General features: G+C 39.1%; 1 protein-coding gene across 2 annotated transcripts in view; it reads left to right on the plus strand.

Moving 5' to 3' along the window:
* The first annotated feature begins 1,712 nt into the window (after positions 1-1,712).
* Positions 1,713-19,701, plus strand: part of CPM (carboxypeptidase M) — an 81,944-nt gene continuing 63,955 nt past the window's right edge. The window contains exons 1-2 of one of the 2 annotated variants that reach the window (XM_036759568.1): positions 1,713-1,787; positions 2,166-2,345. In XM_036759568.1, the coding sequence (XP_036615463.1) occupies positions 2,183-2,345 (163 nt within the window). In that variant the 5' untranslated portion in view covers positions 1,713-1,787; positions 2,166-2,182. The remainder of the gene's footprint in view (positions 1,788-2,165; positions 2,346-19,701) is intronic. The other variant, XM_036759569.1, reaches the window with a different exon arrangement.

A 19,701-nucleotide genomic window follows, 5' to 3' on the forward strand; every position in this document is an offset into this window, starting at 1 on the left:
GACTCTGTGTTTCCCAGAGCAGGGGCTCTCCTAGCACGTATAATAAGTATGGAGAGTAACTAGGGTGCTGGGAAGGGAAGCCAGAGGGAAGTGTCAGATTGGAAGCCTGTTGGACCTGTTCTAATATCATCTCCTCTTCCTTCTTTTCTCCCTTTTCCAATCTTTTCTTCTTGCCTCTGCCTTACACAGCCCTTTAAACAACCTTAAAAAGTTGTTGATCTGATTAAAGCAATTGATACTAAATTTTGAGGGACCAAATGGAGTGTCTTCTCAAACCTATTTGCTAATCCAGAAGGATCTCTAATTAGTGGCCTCTGGCGGATATATGTGCACACACACACATATACATATATACATATACACACATATACATATATACACATACACACACACATATTAGCTTTTTGATTCTTTGGTCACTCTGGGTACACTACCCTTCCTCACTCCCAAACTACTTAGCCGAGGTGCAAAATGGGAGTGGGGTGTGGAACCAGCATATTTTCGTAGCGCGCAACCACACACCTACACCCCAACCCTCCCTCCTCAGCGTGTCACCCTGCACCCCACAGGGCTCAATAAAAACAAAGAGTCATTGCGGGGGGAGTGTGGGTTGACACTATTCAAATTCAAATGGAGAATCCCGGAATGTTGAGAATGCATACCATATAGGAATTTAAAATAATGACCATAGTCTCTCCCAGTAATTCCCAAAGCTTCAAATTTATAATTTGAGTCAACTACTCTATCCATTCACCATCTAAAGCTTCCCCGAATGATTTTTATTTCTTTGGCATGCGCTACCAAAATTTTTTTTTAATGTGCAAAACATTTTGTGAATAAAGTATAGCGAGAGAAAAAACCCTCACATTTTGCACCTTTGGAAGGTGAGTTTTTGTTTTGCTATACCCTGACACACAAAATTTTAAGATGCTGGGCTGTGCAACAACACAGTAGAGTAGCGGGGGGCGGGAGTGGGGGGAGGGGACTGACTTTTGTTTAGGTTGAAATTAGAAAAGCTTCCAGGAAACCTGAGAATCGTGGAGGGGGCCCTAGGATTGAACCAATTTACTAGGTTTTGTGCTACAGAGGTGGTCAGCATGCTTCATCTAGGAGACAAAGAGATAGCTACAAAGAAATTCTGGACCCTGTAGAGCAATTGCGCGTATCCACTCTTAAAACGTTTCTTGGAAAATGGAGTGGAGTTTTACAAGTCACTAGGAAGACTGGTTGAGTTCACAGAGCCCTCCCAAGTTCAGTGTCCCTCCGGCTCCCGGCCCCGCCAGTCCCACAGCAACAAGGAGCAGAGAGGATAATGATAATGGAGCTTGCGAGGACCACACATAGATCCAACCACAGGTTGCTGGCTACTTTCCGCCTGCTGCAAAAACACACACGTTAGGAAACCTGCGGGAAGCATCTATCTCGGTGGTGTGGTCCGGGACAGCGCAAACCAGGGAGCAGGGCTGGGGCCAAGCTGCCTGTGCATGACAGCACGGAGCCCTTCGGCTGCCTTTCCCTCCTCCTCCCCTGGCTCCTGCAGAAACTTGCACAGGTGAGACAGCCGGCGCCCACGAGCCCCAAGAACCAAGAACGAGGAAGGTTGGAGCGGTGTGTATGGAGGGAGAGGGAGAGGGACAAGTCCTGGCGGCGGAGCTCCTGATTGGACAATGGAAACGTCGCTCAGAGCCGACGGGGCGGGGCCAACAGGCCAACTCTCCTAGTCTCCGGGCTACAAGAGGTGTCCCGCAGCAGCTGCTGCTCCCGGGGCGGCAAGCGCCTGGACCAGGGTGAGAGCGCAGCTGCTGCAGCTGTTGGGAGCACCGCGGGGGACTGGGGGGTCCGGGAGGCCAGGACTGCTGGGGCAGTGCCAGCTAGCTCCCCACGCTCACTCGCGAAGTGAAGCGATTGGAGGATGTTCTTGAACCAAACTTGCAAGGTCGCGGAGAGTGGAGCAGGGAACAAATGTTTATTTAACTGAATTAAATTTGGATTGAGGGGGTTGCACTGACCTGAACTGAATTGAACTGAACTGAATGCAGCAGAACTGAATTGTTGAATGATGCTCTTAGTGTGACCCGGGATCTTTGCAGAGGGCTCCTAACTTTTTCCCCCTTCCCCAGTACCTTCTAGACTGACTTATCATTATTATTATTAATTCCTTGTAGCAATTTCATCCTAGAACATGGATCTTCCTTTGTACCTGTTCGTGGGATTCTTGGTGCCTTTGGTGGCGGCGCTGGACTTCAAATATCATCACCAAGAAGAGATGGAAGCTTTTCTGAAGGATGTTGCCCAAACCCACGATTCTATAACTCATTTACACAGTATTGGGAAGTCGGTGGCAGGTAGGAGACCACCATACTCATCTTTCTCTCTCATCCTTTTAAACAATCACCATTCCAAACCCTGCCCACGCCTTGTTTCCAAAAGGGGAATCGATCTGGTCCAACTTGACAAGAATGAATTTGAAAACGAAATTGTAGTTTTATTAAACTTGTAAAATGTTTTTTGTTAGTTGTCTTGGGGGAAGGGGTTAGTGGTTCAGTTTCTTACCGTTAGTACCTTTTACCGCTCCCATTCTAATCAGAGGTCTTTGCCGAAGTTCTCCCGGTGGAGTAAATGAACGAATAATTTGTTTTCTGTTTCCGTTGATTTATTTTAATAGAATCCTTGATATGAAAAAGAACTCAAACTTTCAGTCCCTATTTAATTTTGGAGTATTAGATTAATTTATGTCAGCAGTATTCCTGTTTCATGTATTACTTAATTAGCCTGCTGTCCTAAAAATTATTCAAGGAAGCCGAATGGGAAGTTATACGGCTAATGCGCTCCACAAAACCTGTTTTTAGAATAACCTATTTATAAAGGCAAGGGCCACATAATAAAGTGTACCTTGCATTTACAGAATTGGGGGACGGGGGAATTCTGCTTTTTATTTTCTATTAGGATTATTGTTTTAAAGCTGGAAAGGAACTCAGAGGCCACTATTTCAACTCTCTCATTTTATAACTAGGGAAAGGTAAATGACTTGCTTAAAGTCAGGTTCTCCAACTCCAAACTGGTGCTCTTCCACTAAACTATTTTGAAACAGACTTTTGGTATTTTAGCATCATTAATTCTATAGGATCAATGTAAGGGTAATTTGAGGCACAGAGATTATAAGTGATTTACTTAAAGCTGCCCAGGTCTTGGTAGCATCAAAGCCATCATTGAGCTAGAACTGGAAAGGATCTCAGAGGCCATCTAGCTCATCTTTTTTTGGGGGGGGGGAACAATCAGGGTTAAGTGACTTGCTCAGGGTCACACTGATACTAAGTGTCTGAGGTCAGACTTCAACTCTGATCCTCTTGACTACAGGGTTGGTGCTCTATCCACTGTGGCACCTAGCTTTCTAGAACCTTTTTTTTTTAAGGATGAAGAAACTGAGGCCCAGAGAGATTAAGGGATTTACTTGCCCTAGGTCACAGGGACAATTCACATCTGATGCAGGATCTGAACCCAGATCTCTTAACTCCAGAGCCAACACATAGGTCACTATAATTTACTGCATTAGAACTCAGGATTATTTTACTCCCAGTTTAAGGGATTCCTCTTGACTACAAATCAGATCAATGTTTTAAATGATAATAGTCCTTAACCCAATTGATGGTCTTAATACCCTAAAAATTAAAAGTTGCCAAAGTTTAATGTTAAAACCAAATTTCTTACTAGAGTATTTGTTTTTTCATGAGCTCTTCACCCCATCACGGAAGATATGGTACAGCAGAAGGAACCTTAGATTTAGAGTCAGAAGACCTAGCTTCAAATTCTGCTTTTGCATGTTGTTGTGTCATTGACTCTTTGTGCCCCTATTTGGGGTTTTCTTAGCAAAGATACTGGAGGGGTTTGCCATTTCCTTCTCCAGCTCATTTTACAGATGAGGAAACTGAGGCAAACGGGGTGAAGTGACTTGCCCAGGGTCAACAGCTAGTAAGTGTCAGAGGTCAAATTTGAACTCAGGTTCTCTTGACTCCAGCGCCTGCGCTCTGCCCACCCTGCCACCTAGCTTCAGTGTCTGCATCTGCTACTTATCATCTGCATGCTTCTGGTCAAGTCATTTGACTTCAGTTCTTCATCTGTAAAATGACAGAAGTTGACTTTAGGTACCTTTTAGCTTTAAATTCGAGATGCCTAAAATTTGTTTTTGGGTTTTTTGCATTTGAGGTTCTTATAATTTCAACATCTCTCCCCCCCAAAAAAAATATTTTTAAGATAACTTTGTTTTTAAAAAACAAAATTAGTACAGCATTATGTAAACATATGACTGTAATATAAATTTAAACTACTAGGTTATATGTAGAATGTTACTTGTTTATTTCAGCAGCATTATTGCTAAATTATTTATTACTATTATTTATTGCTAAATATAATCCATGTTGGGATTATTCTCTAGCACAGTATAAAACTGTGGAAGTTGGATTCCCAGGAGACCATTTCTTGACTCTGGTTAAACCTTTTTTTCCCCTCTCTAGAGTTTAAATAACCATAACAATATTCCAAACTTTTATTTGACAACAAATGGGGAAGTTAGCTAGAATTAACCGGTGTTCTTTTAGCCTCATCTACAAGTTGTTTTGGTTTTGAAGTAATGAAAAACTTGGGTTTTTTGTTTTGTTTTCAATAGAAAAGTGCTTGTGTGAAATAAAAGCTGGGATTTCTATCCTTTAGTGAACCGGCCCTTCTGATAGCTGGCTTGATATCAAACCACATTCACAGTGAAAAGAGGGCCAGACACTTTTTTTTTTTGACTTATGTATACCCTTGTGGTTGGTCAAAGGACAAGGTTATCATGTAAAGGGAAACAACAGCTGACACTTTCAGATGTGACTGGTTAAAGAAAGGGAAATCCAGATCCTCAATCCTTTGCTAGCAAGACATTTTGTTGTAGCAAAATAAATATTGGTAACCACAACAATGATGATAGAATTGCCAGGTTGTTACTGTATATTCACATAAAAGTGTGTCCCTTGATGTTAATACATTGTTGTACTAGGTAAGTGATTTTTTGCTGGCCTTCTGGTCTCCTTTGTAGGGTAAGAATACATAGCAATGTACATTCAAGTATTTGACAGGGTAGATGGTAGATAGCATGACACAGTTAATATAGAACCAACTTGGGGCACTATTATTATTTAAAAGGACCTGAGTTCAGCTTCTGCAAAACTCCCAAAAAATTTCCCATTTAATCTTTTATGCCTATCCACAGTATATCAGAATCGCAATGGGGAAAATCATGATGTGGAAGAGATAACTGTATATAATATGTATATATAATTTATATCTCTAATAGAAATATAAATTATATATAATATAATTATATAGAAATATATGTATATGTATGTGTGTATATATTATATATATATTTATATGTGTGTGTATGTATGTATATATATATATATACATGTAGATATATATATATTTATATAGTGATCTGATTTGCAGTCAAGAGGAATCCCTTAAACTGGGAGTAAAACAATCCTGGGTTCTAATCCAGTAGGTTACGGTGACATGTGCTGGCTCTAGAATTGAGATGTGGGTTTGAATCCTGCATCAGATATGTATTGCCCCTGTGACCTGCAGCAAGTCAGCCCCTAACCTCCCTCAGCCTCATTTTCTTCATCCTTTAAAAAAAATGTGGGGCAGCTAGGTGGCACAGTGAATAGAGCACCAACCTTGGAGTCATGAAGACCTGAGTTCAAATGTGGCCTCTGACACTTACTAACTGTGTGACCTTGGGCAAGTCACTTAACCCTTATTGCTTCCCCCCCCCCAAAAAAATTAGTGAACTGAATGTAGAGTCAAGAAAATGTGGGTTGAAATCCTGCCTCTGACATGCTGGCTGTGTGATCCTGGGCAAATCACTTAATGCATCAGTGATCCCAGGCAACTCTTTACCGTAATAAGTTGCAGAGTAGGTATTGCTCTGAATTTATAGAGAGAGTTTCTTGATCAGGAGTTTCTTACACCAATTAAATCTCAGATCTAGTTAAAATCTATTTTTAAAAAGACGATGCTATTTGACAGGAAGGGTAGTGCAGAGCTACACTAGGCTTAGAATCAAGAGACACAGAGTTTACTGTATTTCGACACATAATTGTAGCAGATTTTATGCCAATTTTTTTTTTTTTGCAGAAGAGGTGAGTTGCAACCATTATGTGAAGGTTTTTTCTTTTTAATTGTGCTGGTATTACTTAAAAATAATTTATTACTAAACTATCTTTGGTACAAGATTAGGAAGCATGGAGTACTCATGAATATATATTAAAATTGGGATGATGCAAGACTTATCATATCATGTGACATACTCATGGCATCTTCGCCTGCTCCCCTTGTGCCTAGGGCTCTTTATTGGGTTGAGTGACAATACCATTAGTACCTGTACTGCCCTAAACAAACCATGCAAATCAGCTTTCGGACACATACTGACAGTACAGGTGGGCTGAGAATTCTAAGCTCCCAGCCTGTAATGTGCTTATCCATGGTGAATACATGGCTGTTCTATTTACTTTTTAAGTAGCGTGACAAACAGAATTATACCATGTGTCAATTACATGATGAAAGGTTATAAACCAGCTTTTGGACTGGAAAAAAAACAACAGAGTGCAACAATTATTCAGTGAAATATGGTAAATTATTCCACAGACAACTTGCTAGCTCTGTAGGTCATAAAGAAGTCCATTGACCTCTCAGAGCTTCAATTTTCCTAATTTGGAAAATGGGTGTAATATCATGCCACCTATCTCACAGAGTGGTTGTGCTTTGTAAACTTTGAAGCTCTATGAAAAAGGGAGTTTTCACCTAAGAAAGAAAGCCATAGGCTGCTTAGAGGCAAGTCTAAAAATAGAATCTCATTAAAGTGGTAAGCAGGAAGTTGGGGCAAGGTACTAAATTCACAACATTTCATGTATGTGTATGTGTGTATGTGTATATGTATGTGTATAGTTATCCCTTCCATGGCGGGGGGAGGGGTTAGGAGTGCGGCCCCTCCCCACCAAATCAGAAAAATCCATGTAAAGTTTTTTGGCCCTCCCTTGGTACCAGAAAAGAAGTATGAATTTTTTTTTTCTTTTTCTTTTATGGAGTGTTTACAGTACCTTATTGTAAAATTTGGGGCACATATTTGGTCATAGGCTCTGTGTATCATTTGCTGGCCTTCATGTGTTATCTGCGGCTTCTGTAAAACTCCCCCCAAAATTTCCATTTTATTTCTTATGCCTATCCACAATATATCAAAATCACAATGGGGAAAGTCATGATGTTGAAAAGATAACTGTATATACATATGTATATATAATTTGTCTATCTCCATATAGAAATATATAGAGAAATATATCTATGTAGAAATAGATATAGATATAGACATAAATATAGATAATTTCTATCCCATGTAGTGTGTTATACTGAAGAGGCACTATTTAATAAATATTTGTTGAGTGAAAGAAACATGGTCCCTGATCTCAAGGAGTACTCTTACCACCCTGTTGCATCACTTACAATCTATTTTCTCTGTTTCCATTAAAAAAAAATCAAGCATTAGCTTTGCAACCTCAGATCTTCCCTCATCACAGCTTTTAAATTCTAAAGCCAGAATCTCAGATCCTAGAATCACCATATGTCAAAGCTGGAAAGGACCTTTGGAGTTCCAGAGAGGGAAGCTGACTGCCAAGGTTACACAATCAAAGGAACCTCTCATTCCTTGTACTCAGTTTAATAAATAAAAATGTTTAATGCGGCCAGCCTAAGCCTGTCCAAGTAGGGAAGGTGAGAGAGCCACGTCCCAGAAGCCAAGGAGGAGACTTTATTGGCTATGGTGAATCAGAAATAGATGTTATGGGGCAAGTATTAATTCCCCAAAAGGAAGAAGGGCCCCCTTCAACAGAGCAAGTTAGAATTTGTGGTTTCAGGAATATTGAAAAGATTAGCGTTTAGGTGCTTGGATTATTTTTTCGGTCTAGCTTGATTCAGCTTGGTTCTCATGTCACTGTTTCCTTCCTCAGATACATTTAATCACATGTTAATTTGTATTATGTCGCTTTGTGTGGCTGTCTGATTAGCTCCTAGAATACAAGCTTCTTGAGGGTGGCAGGCACTGTTTTCTTTGTAATCCCAGAACCTTATATTGTCCCTGGTGCTTCATAAATACTTGATGATTGCTTGAAACTCCGTATTAGAGGGTAAGCTTTAAGGGGGCATGTATTGTTTTTTTTTCATCTTCTAACTCCAGAACCTAGGACTGTTTCTTGCATGTAGAAAGCATGTGATTTGTTGTATCAAATCAATACAGCAATTTATCAAATGAAAGAATCCTTAAAATGAATAAACCATCATAAAATCAATATGGGAATTAGCATTCAAGTTACTGAAATGACTATTATGTAAGATATAAAAGAGATTTCTGTTTTCTAATCCTTATCTCACCTTAAATTCTTGCCTTCATTGAGTAAATGCAGAGTAAGAAAGTTCTGTAAAACTATTTGAGATCTTTAGAAATCTCCCCAGAACCCAGAAAAGAAAACTACAAATTCCTAGCCCTTAAAATCTCAAAAGACTATTCTATGTATGCACACAGATCTTTCATTGTCTTGTGACCATTGTCTAAAATGTCCTTGGAAAGATACTCCTGTGCAACATGGGCCTTAATCTCTTTTTCAAATTTATCACACCCCTTAATATGTCTTTATTTCTCATTACATATCACAGCATGGTAGTTCCCTGCACAGTTATCCCTTCCATATCACAGCGGTTAGGGGCAAGGCACCCCCAGGATCTGGAAAATCCATGCAAAATTTTTTGGCCCTCCCTTTGTACCAGAGAAGAAGTCTGAATGTTTTCTTTTTCTATTATGGGATGTTTATGGAACCTTATTGTAAAATTCTGGGTAAATATTTGCACATAGGCTCTGCATCTTCTGCAGTTTCTGCAAAACTCCCCCAAAATTCCCATTTCATTTCTTATGCTGACCCAAGATATACCAAAACCACGATGGAGGAAAAAGTCGAGATGTGGAAGGGATAACTGTGTAGTCATCATGCATAGTCCAATCAACCCTGAAATTTCTGTTGTCATTCAATGTGTGCCTGAAGAATAACACTTATAACTTGGCTGATAATGACACTTACAGTGCTTTACAGACATATATAAAGCACTTATAGTGCAATGCCTGGCACATAGTAGGAACTTAGTAAACAAACTCATTTAAGCCTCACACTGTGAGGCAAGTACTATAACTATTTTATCCCATTTAGCAAATGAGGAAAACTGAGGTTCCAGAGGTTAAGTGAACTCAGGTTTTCTTGACTCTCTAGTTAAGTATACCATCTACCACACCAGTAAGAATCTGGCTCTCAGGGAATCTTTTGGCACTAGAATTCATGAGGAAGCTTCTGATAATGTGGTGATGGGAAATTTTACAATGTTAATCCCCTAAGTTATTAGGTGTTTTGTAACAATTCAAACTGTCTAAATCTTTGGGGGTTGTTTTTTTTTCTTATAAGCAAAGTTTCCTATCCTCTTAAGTAAACCAAGACCTCGGGGATTAAAGTTCCTGAATTATTTCCTTTCCTAGAGAAGCCTAAGGCCTCTTTGTTTCTTACTGTAAGGCTCTGTGATAGCCCTTACCTGTGGGTGCTCTGCCCAAAGGGAATGTAAATTTTCATCTCTGAAACTTTTTTTTTCCTTATTAACCCCAAATCACGCTGGCTCTCATTGATTGGCCAACAGTGGGTCCCAGACCAAGCCCTATTTGGTCATTGTTTGGATCCCGATTGGCTCAGAACAAATGTAAGTAGTAATTGTTACTGTTTTGGCCAGAAACCCTGAGGGTCTTACCCTCCCAGATCAAATTTCTTCCTTCCTTCTTTCCTTCCTTCCTTCCTACCTTCCTTCCTTCCTTCCTTCCTTTCTTCCTTTCCTTCTTTCTTTCTTTCTTTCTTCATTCATTTATTCATTCAATTTTTGACTAAAGAGGCCATTCTCTGCTTCAATTCTTATTAAGCCTCAATCACTGAATGGGTGTTGCCTCAGTCAAACTGAGACCTATTAAAGACTTTGACTTGAAAAGGCCAAGGTCCCCCCACCGCATCCTGGGCCATCTCCAATTGTTCTGATCTATATCGGGCCAATGGACCCAGATGGCTGTGGAGGGAGAAAGTGAGGCTGGTGACTTTGCACAGCCTTCCCTTAATTAAAACCAATTCACTTCCATGTCACAGCATCATCTCCCTGATATCTTGGGAACAAAGGACAAACAGCAGCCTCGGGGACTGAGGCATTTGCAGCAAATTTGCTCCCACAAAATCCCCTTCTAGAGGAAGAAACTTTTAGAGATTCTGCAATTCCAAGAGTGCCAATATCTCCCCTCACCCCATCTTCATCCTCAGCCAAATTAGGATCCTGTACTTTACTCTGAAAGGGGAAGGGAATAAGCATTTATTAAGTACCTTCTAAGTGTCAGGTGTTGTGCTAAATGCTTTTTACAAATATCATCCCATTTGATTCTCACAACAAACCTGGGAAGTAGGTACTATTATTATCCCCATTTTGAGAATGGGGATTGAGAAAACTGAAGCAAACAGAGTTAAGTAATAGCTGACTTTTATAAAGCTATAAAAGCTTTATATTGTGCCAGGCACTGTATTAAGTGTTTTATAATTATTGTCTCATTCGATGCTCACTGCAACCCTGGGAAGTCAGTGCAATTTCTGTTGAGTAGTCACGTCCGACTCTTGGTGACCCCATTTGGGGTTTTCTTGGCAAAGATACTGGAATGACTGGCCATTTCCTTCTCCCACTCATTTTACAGATGAAGAAACTGAGGCAAATGGGGGTAAGTGATTATCCCCATTTTACAGATGAGGAAACTGAAGCAAGCAGGGTTAAGTGACTTGCCCAAGGTCACACAACTAGTAAATGTCTGAGGCCTGATTTGAACTGAGGTCTTCTTGACTCCAGGCCCTATCCATTGAGCTACCCACTGCCTCCAATAGAATGATCAAAATCTTATCAAATCAAAGTACTTTTTCTTCATTATTCCTAAACTGAACAATTAGGACATGGGGCCAGTTTCAGAATTCTCAGTGTCAAGACTACTGAGGCAGAAGGGCTCAGAGTTTGTAGCTCTTATAAAATGCTCATCCATCTGCTCTTTCCTTCAGCTCCTAGAGTCATATAAAATGTTAGAGCTGGGAAGGGAACTTTGATCATCTGGCTCAAACTCCTCATTTTACAGGAAATGGAAAACGTTTAACAAATCCAGCCAACATTGACCCAGTACCTACTATGTACTTAGCTTTGAGAGGAAGAACAATCTACGACATGCCCTCTTCTTGAAACAAATAGGCAGCTTAAAATGCAAAGAAAATATTTCTAACCTTATTTTTTAGTTAAGTACTTGTTGTTTAGTCATTTTTCAGTCATGTCTGACTCTTCCTGATGCCATTTGAGGTTTTCTTGGCAGAGATACTGGAGTGGTTTGCCCTTTCCTTTTCCAGGGCATTTTACAGATGAGGAAACTGAGGCAAAAAGGGTAAAGTGACCTGCCCCAGGTCACACAGCTAGTAAATGCCTGCAGCCAGATTTGAACTCAGGTCTTCCTGACTCCAGGCTCTAAGAGTCTTGAGGAGGGACCAATGACTTTCCAACTTGGGAAATCAAGAAAGGCTTCTTGGGGAGGGAACTGGGGAGAGGTCTTGAAGGAACGCTCATTGGGTAGGCAGACTGCATTCTAATCACAGGCTAAGTTATGTGAGCTAAGGTACATAGCCGGGAAAGCTCTAGGGGAGGAGAAGAAGGGAACAAGTCTTTATTAAGCACCTACCATGTGTCCACCACTGCTAAGCAAATTTACAAATGTTATCTTGTTCAGCATTAGACACATTAACATAATGTCAACTGGTCTGATTTGGCTGCAGCCCAGCATACCTGAAAGGCAACTGTGTGAGAGAGGTCTAAAAAGGATGTTGGAGCTAAGATGTGGGAGCCCAAGCTGGGGGGAGGCATTCGAACTTATATAGGTGGTAGCTATTAAAGAGTTCTGAAGTGTACAATGAGATGATCAGATTGAGATTCTGGGAAAGTTCATCAGGCACAGTGTGAAAGATAGATTGAAGTGAAGAAGTGCTAGTGGCTAGGATCAATGATCCATATGTTTACATCTGTGAGGATACATGGAATAGTCGATAGAAAGATAGCCTTAGAGTGAGGGAGACCCAGATTCAAGTCTTGCCTCTGACACATAGAGATTTTCCCATTAATTCCAGTGCCAAAGTATTCGCTCAAAGCCAAATTAACTGGTATAGTGAGTGCTAATTCTATATACAAAGTCTTTCTAACCTGGATAGAACCTTCCAGGGTTCCAAGCTATATATCTCCCCTTGCTTCATAGTAAACTCCTTGAAAAAACTGTCTACAGGGCCTCTACTTCCTCATCCTATCTTAAACTCTCTGCAGCCTAGTTTCTGACCTCATCATTCAACTCAAACTTTTCTCTCCAAAGTTACCAGTGATATCCATCACATTGAAGGGCTTTTCTTAATCTTCATCCTTCCTGATTTCTCTGCAGCCTTCAACACTATGGATGCCCTTCTTCATATTACATTTTCACTCTGGTTTTTTGACACTGCTTTCTCCTGGTTTTCCTCCTACCTATCCTGTCACTCCTTCTTACTCTCCTTTTCTGGATCTTTTTCCTTTCTGTTTTTTGGGGGTTTAAATTTATTATTTATTTATTTTAAACATGCTTTAAAAAAAAATTTGAGTCCGCCCCATCAAGAAAGCAAGCAATGTATCAATTATACATGTGAAATCATGCAAAAACATATTTCTATATCATCCATGTCACAGAAAATCAAGAAAAATAAAGTGGAAAAAATTGTGCTTCAGTCATATGTGCCGTAATAATAGCCTTCTGATTGGTTCTTCTGCCTTAAGTTTCTCCTTACAACATTTCATCCTTCATTCAGCTGACAATAGGTCTGACCGTCTCTCTCTCTCTCTCTCTCTCTCTCTCTCTGTCTCTCTCTCTCTGTCTCTCTCTCTCTTTCTCACCTCCAGGATCAAATAGAAAATTCTGTTTGGCTTTTAAAGCCCTTCACAACCTGGCCCCCTCTTACCCTTTATTATCTCCTTCCATATACTTTATTTTTTAAAAAATTAATTTATTTTTAGTTTTCAACATTCACTTCCATAAGATTTTGAGTTTCAAATTTTCTCCCCCTTCCTCTCCTCCCCCCTCTGCAAGACGGCATGCAATCTGATATAGGCTCTACTTATGCATTCATATTAAACATATTTTCACATTAGTCATGATGTAAAGAAAAATTAGAACTAATGGGAGGAACCACAAGAAAGAAGAAATAAACAAAACGACAAAAGAAAAAGAGAGAAAATAATATGCTTCCACACGCATTCAGACTCCAAAGTTCTTTCTCTGGATGTGGATAGCACTTTCCGTCATCTGTATACTTCATAATCTACTAACACTTGCCAGCATTATGCACACACAGCTCTCCATTTCCTGACCCAATCCCTTTTTCTCCAGCTGTTCCCTATGACTGGAGTGCTTCCCTGTCTCTGCCTGCTGGCTTTCTTCAAGTCCCAGCTAAAATCCCACCTAATTTACCTTCCCTATCCCACCCTTCCTCCCATCCTCCCATTGCCAGGGTCTTCCCTCTGAAATATTTTTGAGTCAGTTTTTTTGTATATTGTCTCTCCCTGCCTTCCCCCATAAGTATTGAGAACAGGACTCGAGCTCAAATACAGCCTCAGACACTCACTATCTGTGTGACTCTAAGTGAGTCATTTAGCCTCTGTTTGCCTCAGTTTCCTTAAATCTGTAAAATGGAAATCATAATAGCACCTACTTCCCAGGGTTGGTTGTGAGGGGAAAAAAATGAAATAATATGATTAAAGCCCTTTGCAAACCTTAAAACACTACAGAAAAAAAATTAGCTGTTATTATTAGTCTCTAAACTTCAGTTCCCTCATGTTGAAAACAGGAATAATTATGCCTGTCCTGAAGAATCGATGTGAGATTCAAATGTGTTAATTGATGTGAAATACCAAAGCAACAGCAAGATCATTTTTATTAATAAGGGAAATGTGTGACCTGGTCTAATATAGAAATAAACAAAACCTGCTTGTATCTTGGAGTGCCTAGATTTTCAGTGAAAGGGCTTAGGTTAAAATCTCAGCTCTGCTGCTTACGGTCTGTGTGACTTTGGGTGAATCACTTAAACTCTCTTGACTTCGGTTCCCTCCTCAGAAACGGGAGGATATTGGACCAGATGATTTCTAAAGTCCCTTCCAGTTTCTAAATCAGTGACCTTATATTTTGGTCACTAGGTATTTATTTTCATGTGTCTCTCTTCATCCATGACTACAAAAAAATTAGCAATAATTATAATACTTTCACATCACACATTGTAGATTATAGTTGCAAAGCATGAAATAGTTAGATGGATTTTAAAAATCCATTTTTTTAATCAGGGTGTAATTGTGACAATCTGCACGTGGGTTGTAGTGAGGACAACAGATTAAGACTGGCTAGAATGTGCTAAGAAAGCATTTTTGTTTCTGTAAATCTTCTCTGTGAACAATACATTATTTCTACTTCATGTGTCAGTTTCAGTGAATAAGTGGGCCCAAAGTATTTCATTTGATTCTTTTCCAAAATCTGGCAAGTACATGTAGAGGAAACTGAGACAGAGGAGTGAAATGACCCGCCCAAGTTAGGAAGTAAAGGCTCTGGGACTCAAATCCGACTCTTCACTTTACACTTGACCTTTGAAAGGTCCTCCTAGAAGGACTATTATTGGGCTTTCTGTTTGACCACTTAAAAGTTTCTCAAGTTGAAGTGTAGTCACTTGGGAAAACGTGGATGAACACATTTGTTTCATATCTTTTGTTTGACACAGTTTCAGATGTTTCTGTTATTTGAACAATTTGTCACTCCAGTATTTTAGTAACTACGTTATTTGTAAAACCATTTTCCCCTGCCGAGAGGACTTAGACCTCTAAAGTAGGGGCTTTTAATCTGGTTTCTTTGAACCCAAAATGGGTCTATGATTGATTTGCATGAGAAAAAAAATACATCTCTGCTTCAGAATTTGTTTCCTTTGTAATACTATTTATTTTATGCATTTAAAAATATTACTCTGAAAAGGGTCTGTGGGTTTTTACCATACTGCTAACAGGGTCCATGACACCCAAAAAGGGAAAGAACCCATATGGTCTAAATTAAATATGTCTTCCAGAGTGGTGGTGTTACAAACAGCTTTTCTTCATTGTACCTGATCTAAACTAGAGTATGTTAATATTTACATATATATGTATATGTCTATATATATATATACATATATATATATATATATATATATATGTTCATTCCTTTTCTCTATAACCTAACAGCAGCAGCAGCAGTAGTAATTGTAGTAGTGATAGTAAAATCCTGTACTACTAAAAGCGACTACCATTTCTATAGACTTTAAAGTACAGGGTGTTCCTAAAGTCTGGACACGTAGGTGAAAATGCATATTTTCAACCACATTTTATTGCATTGGAATATTAACAAATAACATCTTCAGTATGATTTCCATCATTTGTGATGCAAAAGTTGATGGGCTTTGCAAGATTCATGTGAACTCAATGTACTAACTCCACACTGCTGTCAATTTTCTTGTGCGTCCAGACTTTAGGGACACCCTGTAGTTTTTGTAGTAGTGGTAGTACTATTACTAGTATCACTAGTACTAACTCTAGTACTACAAATTAGTGCTGCTACTACTAGTACTACTAATACTAGTCGTAGCACCAGTACTAATGCTAATACTATAAACTAGTACTATTAGTAGTTTTCTTTCAAACTACTACTAATACTAGTAGTAGTGATACCATTATTACAACTACTAGTAGTTCTGGTAGTATTAATACTAGTGCTGCTACGGTTATCCCTTTCACATGGCAGGGGTTGGGGTGGACAGTGCCCCCCAATAAGCTGGAAAATCCACATCACATTTTTGACGCCCTCTTTACACCAGAGAAGACATCTGAATTTTTTTCTTTTTCTTCTATGGGGTGTTTACAGTACCTTATGGTAAAACTTGAGTTAAGTATTTGGTCATAGGCTATTTGTACATCAATGTTAAGTAAAAATACTTTTTCTGTGCAGTTTGCTGGGCTTCTCATGTCATCTACAGCTTCCATAAAACTCCCCCAAAATTCTCATTTAATTTTTTATTCTGACCCATGGATATATGGAAACCATGATGGGGAAAGTTGCAAGGTGGAAGGGATAATTGTATTACCATTAATACTGTTAGTAGTGGTTTGAAATAAAACTACCAGTGGCAGTAGTACTATAGCTAGTAATGGTGGGGATAGCTACATTTAAAGTTTGCAAAGCACTTCAAATGTTATCTTATTTGATGCTGTAAGGAAAACCACATTGGCATACCCAGGATGGCTGCTAATGCAGGTTCTTAGATCTGCTTTACTAAGGAAAGATAGTTGTTTCAAGAGGTAACAATCTTACTTTAATTAAACATACATGTATTGTTCACTTAGTTCAGGGGGAAAAGTCAGCACCCTGAACTTCAGAGCAAATACAAACAGAAATTACAAACAGAAAAAAATAACACAAATAGACAGGCTGACTATAGCAATAATACAGTTTACAGTTACCAGTTACAACTGTCTGACTATAGCAATAATACAGTTACCAGAGAGAGAAGCACCAACATCTGGGTTTTCAAAGCCAGGGGGCTCCTTAACACCTACACAGAGTCTCATCTGGCCAGATTACCAACACTCTTCCAATGAGTGAACCCCAAAGCAAAATGCTAACCTCAGAGTATATATACTGTTTCCAATCAAGGACTCGATTCAATCAAAGACTCCTGATTGAAACAAAGGCAAGACTCAATCAAAGGCACCTGGTTGCCTTAGTGCTGAGAAGCACTCCAAAAGAAAAAACAGCAAGAAGTCCCGCTTTGCTTGCCATTACAGATATTCAGAACAATTCCATTAGCTAGTTGCTATTATGCATTGTCCTCATTTTACAGTTGAGAAAACAGAGGCTGACAGAGATTAAGTGACTTGCCTAGGCTCACACCATTAGTAAATGTCTGCAGAAGGATTTGCATTCAAGTCTTCCTTGACTCCAAGTCTAATGTTCCATTTATTGTACCATTTGTAACATAAGCTTGATCCTAGAAATATAAGTTATTTTTAAAAACTATGAGTCCCTAAACTTAATTCTTTGGCCCACAATTAATAGAGCAGAAAGTCTGTCTCTCTCTCTCTGTGTCACTGTCTCTTTCCTTGTCTCTCTCAATTGTCTCTCCTTAGACCTTCTTCCCCTTTCTTCTTGTACCATCTTGCCTAAAGTACATAAGGGATTAAAATGCCTGTTAATAAAGAATCCACACAGTACTCTGAAGTTCATTTTAAATCTAAAGTACCTTCTTCCAGTCACCTTTTACATTTCTGTTGCCTTCAGGATTCTGGGTGCTTAGATTTTAGTGACTCATCTGTGAGCTTGACATTCACAATAACCTTCTCAAAAAATCCACTTCATTGTGTCACTGTGTTGTGAGGACAGTATGAACCTTGTGGTTATTACAAAATAATGAAAAAAGGTTTTCTAGAACATGCTAATGCAACTTTTGTTTTGGTAGGAGGGATTACTTTATGCTTCTGTCATTAATTTAAGTAATTGGCCCAAAAAAACCCTATGAGTAAGTATTGAATAGCGATCTAATGGCATTACTCATTTTATATACCACTTTTAAAATTCTGGTACTGATTTGTTCTCATCTTGAAGAGTTTGTATTTTCTCACTGTTTCTGTCAAATTTTCTTTGGGAGAAAATAGCTGTATTGTAATGAAACATGAGTGATAAGAGAGATTAACCATCTTTTTTTTTGCCAAAAAGTGCAATTCTTCTAGTGCATAGAAGATACAGAGACAGGATTCCCACTCTCTCTTTTTCACTAGGTATATGACCTTGGACAAAGAACAACTGGTTTAAGTTTCCTTATCCATAAAATGAAGGGTGAGAGGCAAATGGTTTGTCCTTTCCAGTTCTACCATGAACAGTATTTCATCTTGAACTATGAACCATACTATTTGTACTGGACTCAGAGGCAGAGTTCTATCATTTCTTTCAACAATTTGTTCATTGCTGCCTTTTATTTTTTTACATAGAACCCTCACTTTTAACAAAGAAAAACAATGAAGCAAAGCTAAGTGTCCACTTTTCCAATGCTCTGTTCCCACAGCCCTCTATCTTTCTACCTAGGAAGAGAAAAAAATGTTTTATTATCAGCTTTCTGGGATCATGATTAGTTATTGCAATTAATCTGAGTTCTAGTTAATCTGCCTCTGAGTGTCATTTTCATCTACATTGTTAGAGTTATTGTCTCTATTCTCCTGGTTCTGCTTGCTTCATGTGCATCAGTTCAGATTTTCCCATGTTTATCTGAATTTCATATAATCTTTCTTTCTTACAACATAATAATTTCCTTATGTTCATATATCTTCAGTGGTAAAGTCTGTCTCTGACTGAAGGCACTGACTTTGTTTCCAGTTCTTTTTGCTACAATAAATTATTTGGAATATATAGAACCTTTCTGCTCTGCCATCTTGGGGTTTTTGCCCAGTGCCAAACACATTTATTGAATGCTATGCATGTGTGACAATCTATACAAGTGGAAGAAAAATGCCTCTTGTCCAGGTGATAGACATCCCAAAGAGATGGTCCAGCAGTACATATATTTTGAATTAACATTGCAGACGGACAGTGAGCTGAGCCCAGAATTAACTAGACAAAATAGAATAGGCCCATTTGCATTTGGAAAACGTTGTAGTCCTTTCAGTGACCCCAAGTTTCTCTCTGAAACAAAAACTTTTTAACACTAACAAATTCTTCAGTGAAACCATATTGCTATGAATCATGTAATCCCGTAGCCTCTGAAGAATCAAAACTGAGATTCCCACAAAGGACAGCAGAGATGAAAATTGGTCCAAAAAAGCACCAGAAAGGATATCCTCAAAGAAGTCCAACCAGAATAGGAAACAAGCCAATCATATAAAGATGGTGGATAGCACTAATACTGCCTTGGGCTTCTTTGCAATGTCACAAGACCTAGAAAAAGGCTCTAGAGCTAGTTAGGTACCTCTCTAGCCTAGTGGATGAGGTATGGATGGGTAATGAACCAGTGAAAGGAATGCCTGTATAAATGAGATCACAGATTCCTTTAAAGATGTACAGTGGCCTTTTAGAGAACTTTCTATGGCATGTAGGTGGCACAGTGGATAGAACACTGGCTCTGGAGTCAGGAAGACCTGAGTTCAAATGTGACCTCAGACACTTACTAGCTCTGTGATCCTGGGCAAGTCACTTAACCCCAATTGCCTCCAAAATGAGAGAGAGAGAAAACTTTCCCCATGCTCTTTTTCTTTTCTAGAGCAATACAATTTAATAGGTATATTGTACTCTGGGATTATTTGAATTCTGAAAGCATGTGGTCTACTTCCTCCATTTTTCTATTTTCATCCTGGGTTAACTTAGAAACATCTGACTTTGACATTCATTGGCCATCATAAGGAATAATAGAGTTTTTTCTCCCTTCAAGAATCAGAGAGGAAACCCTTTTCAAGTAACAA

Source organism: Trichosurus vulpecula, chromosome 5 (genome assembly GCF_011100635.1).
Source record: "Trichosurus vulpecula isolate mTriVul1 chromosome 5, mTriVul1.pri, whole genome shotgun sequence".
NCBI lineage: Eukaryota > Metazoa > Chordata > Mammalia > Diprotodontia > Phalangeridae > Trichosurus > Trichosurus vulpecula.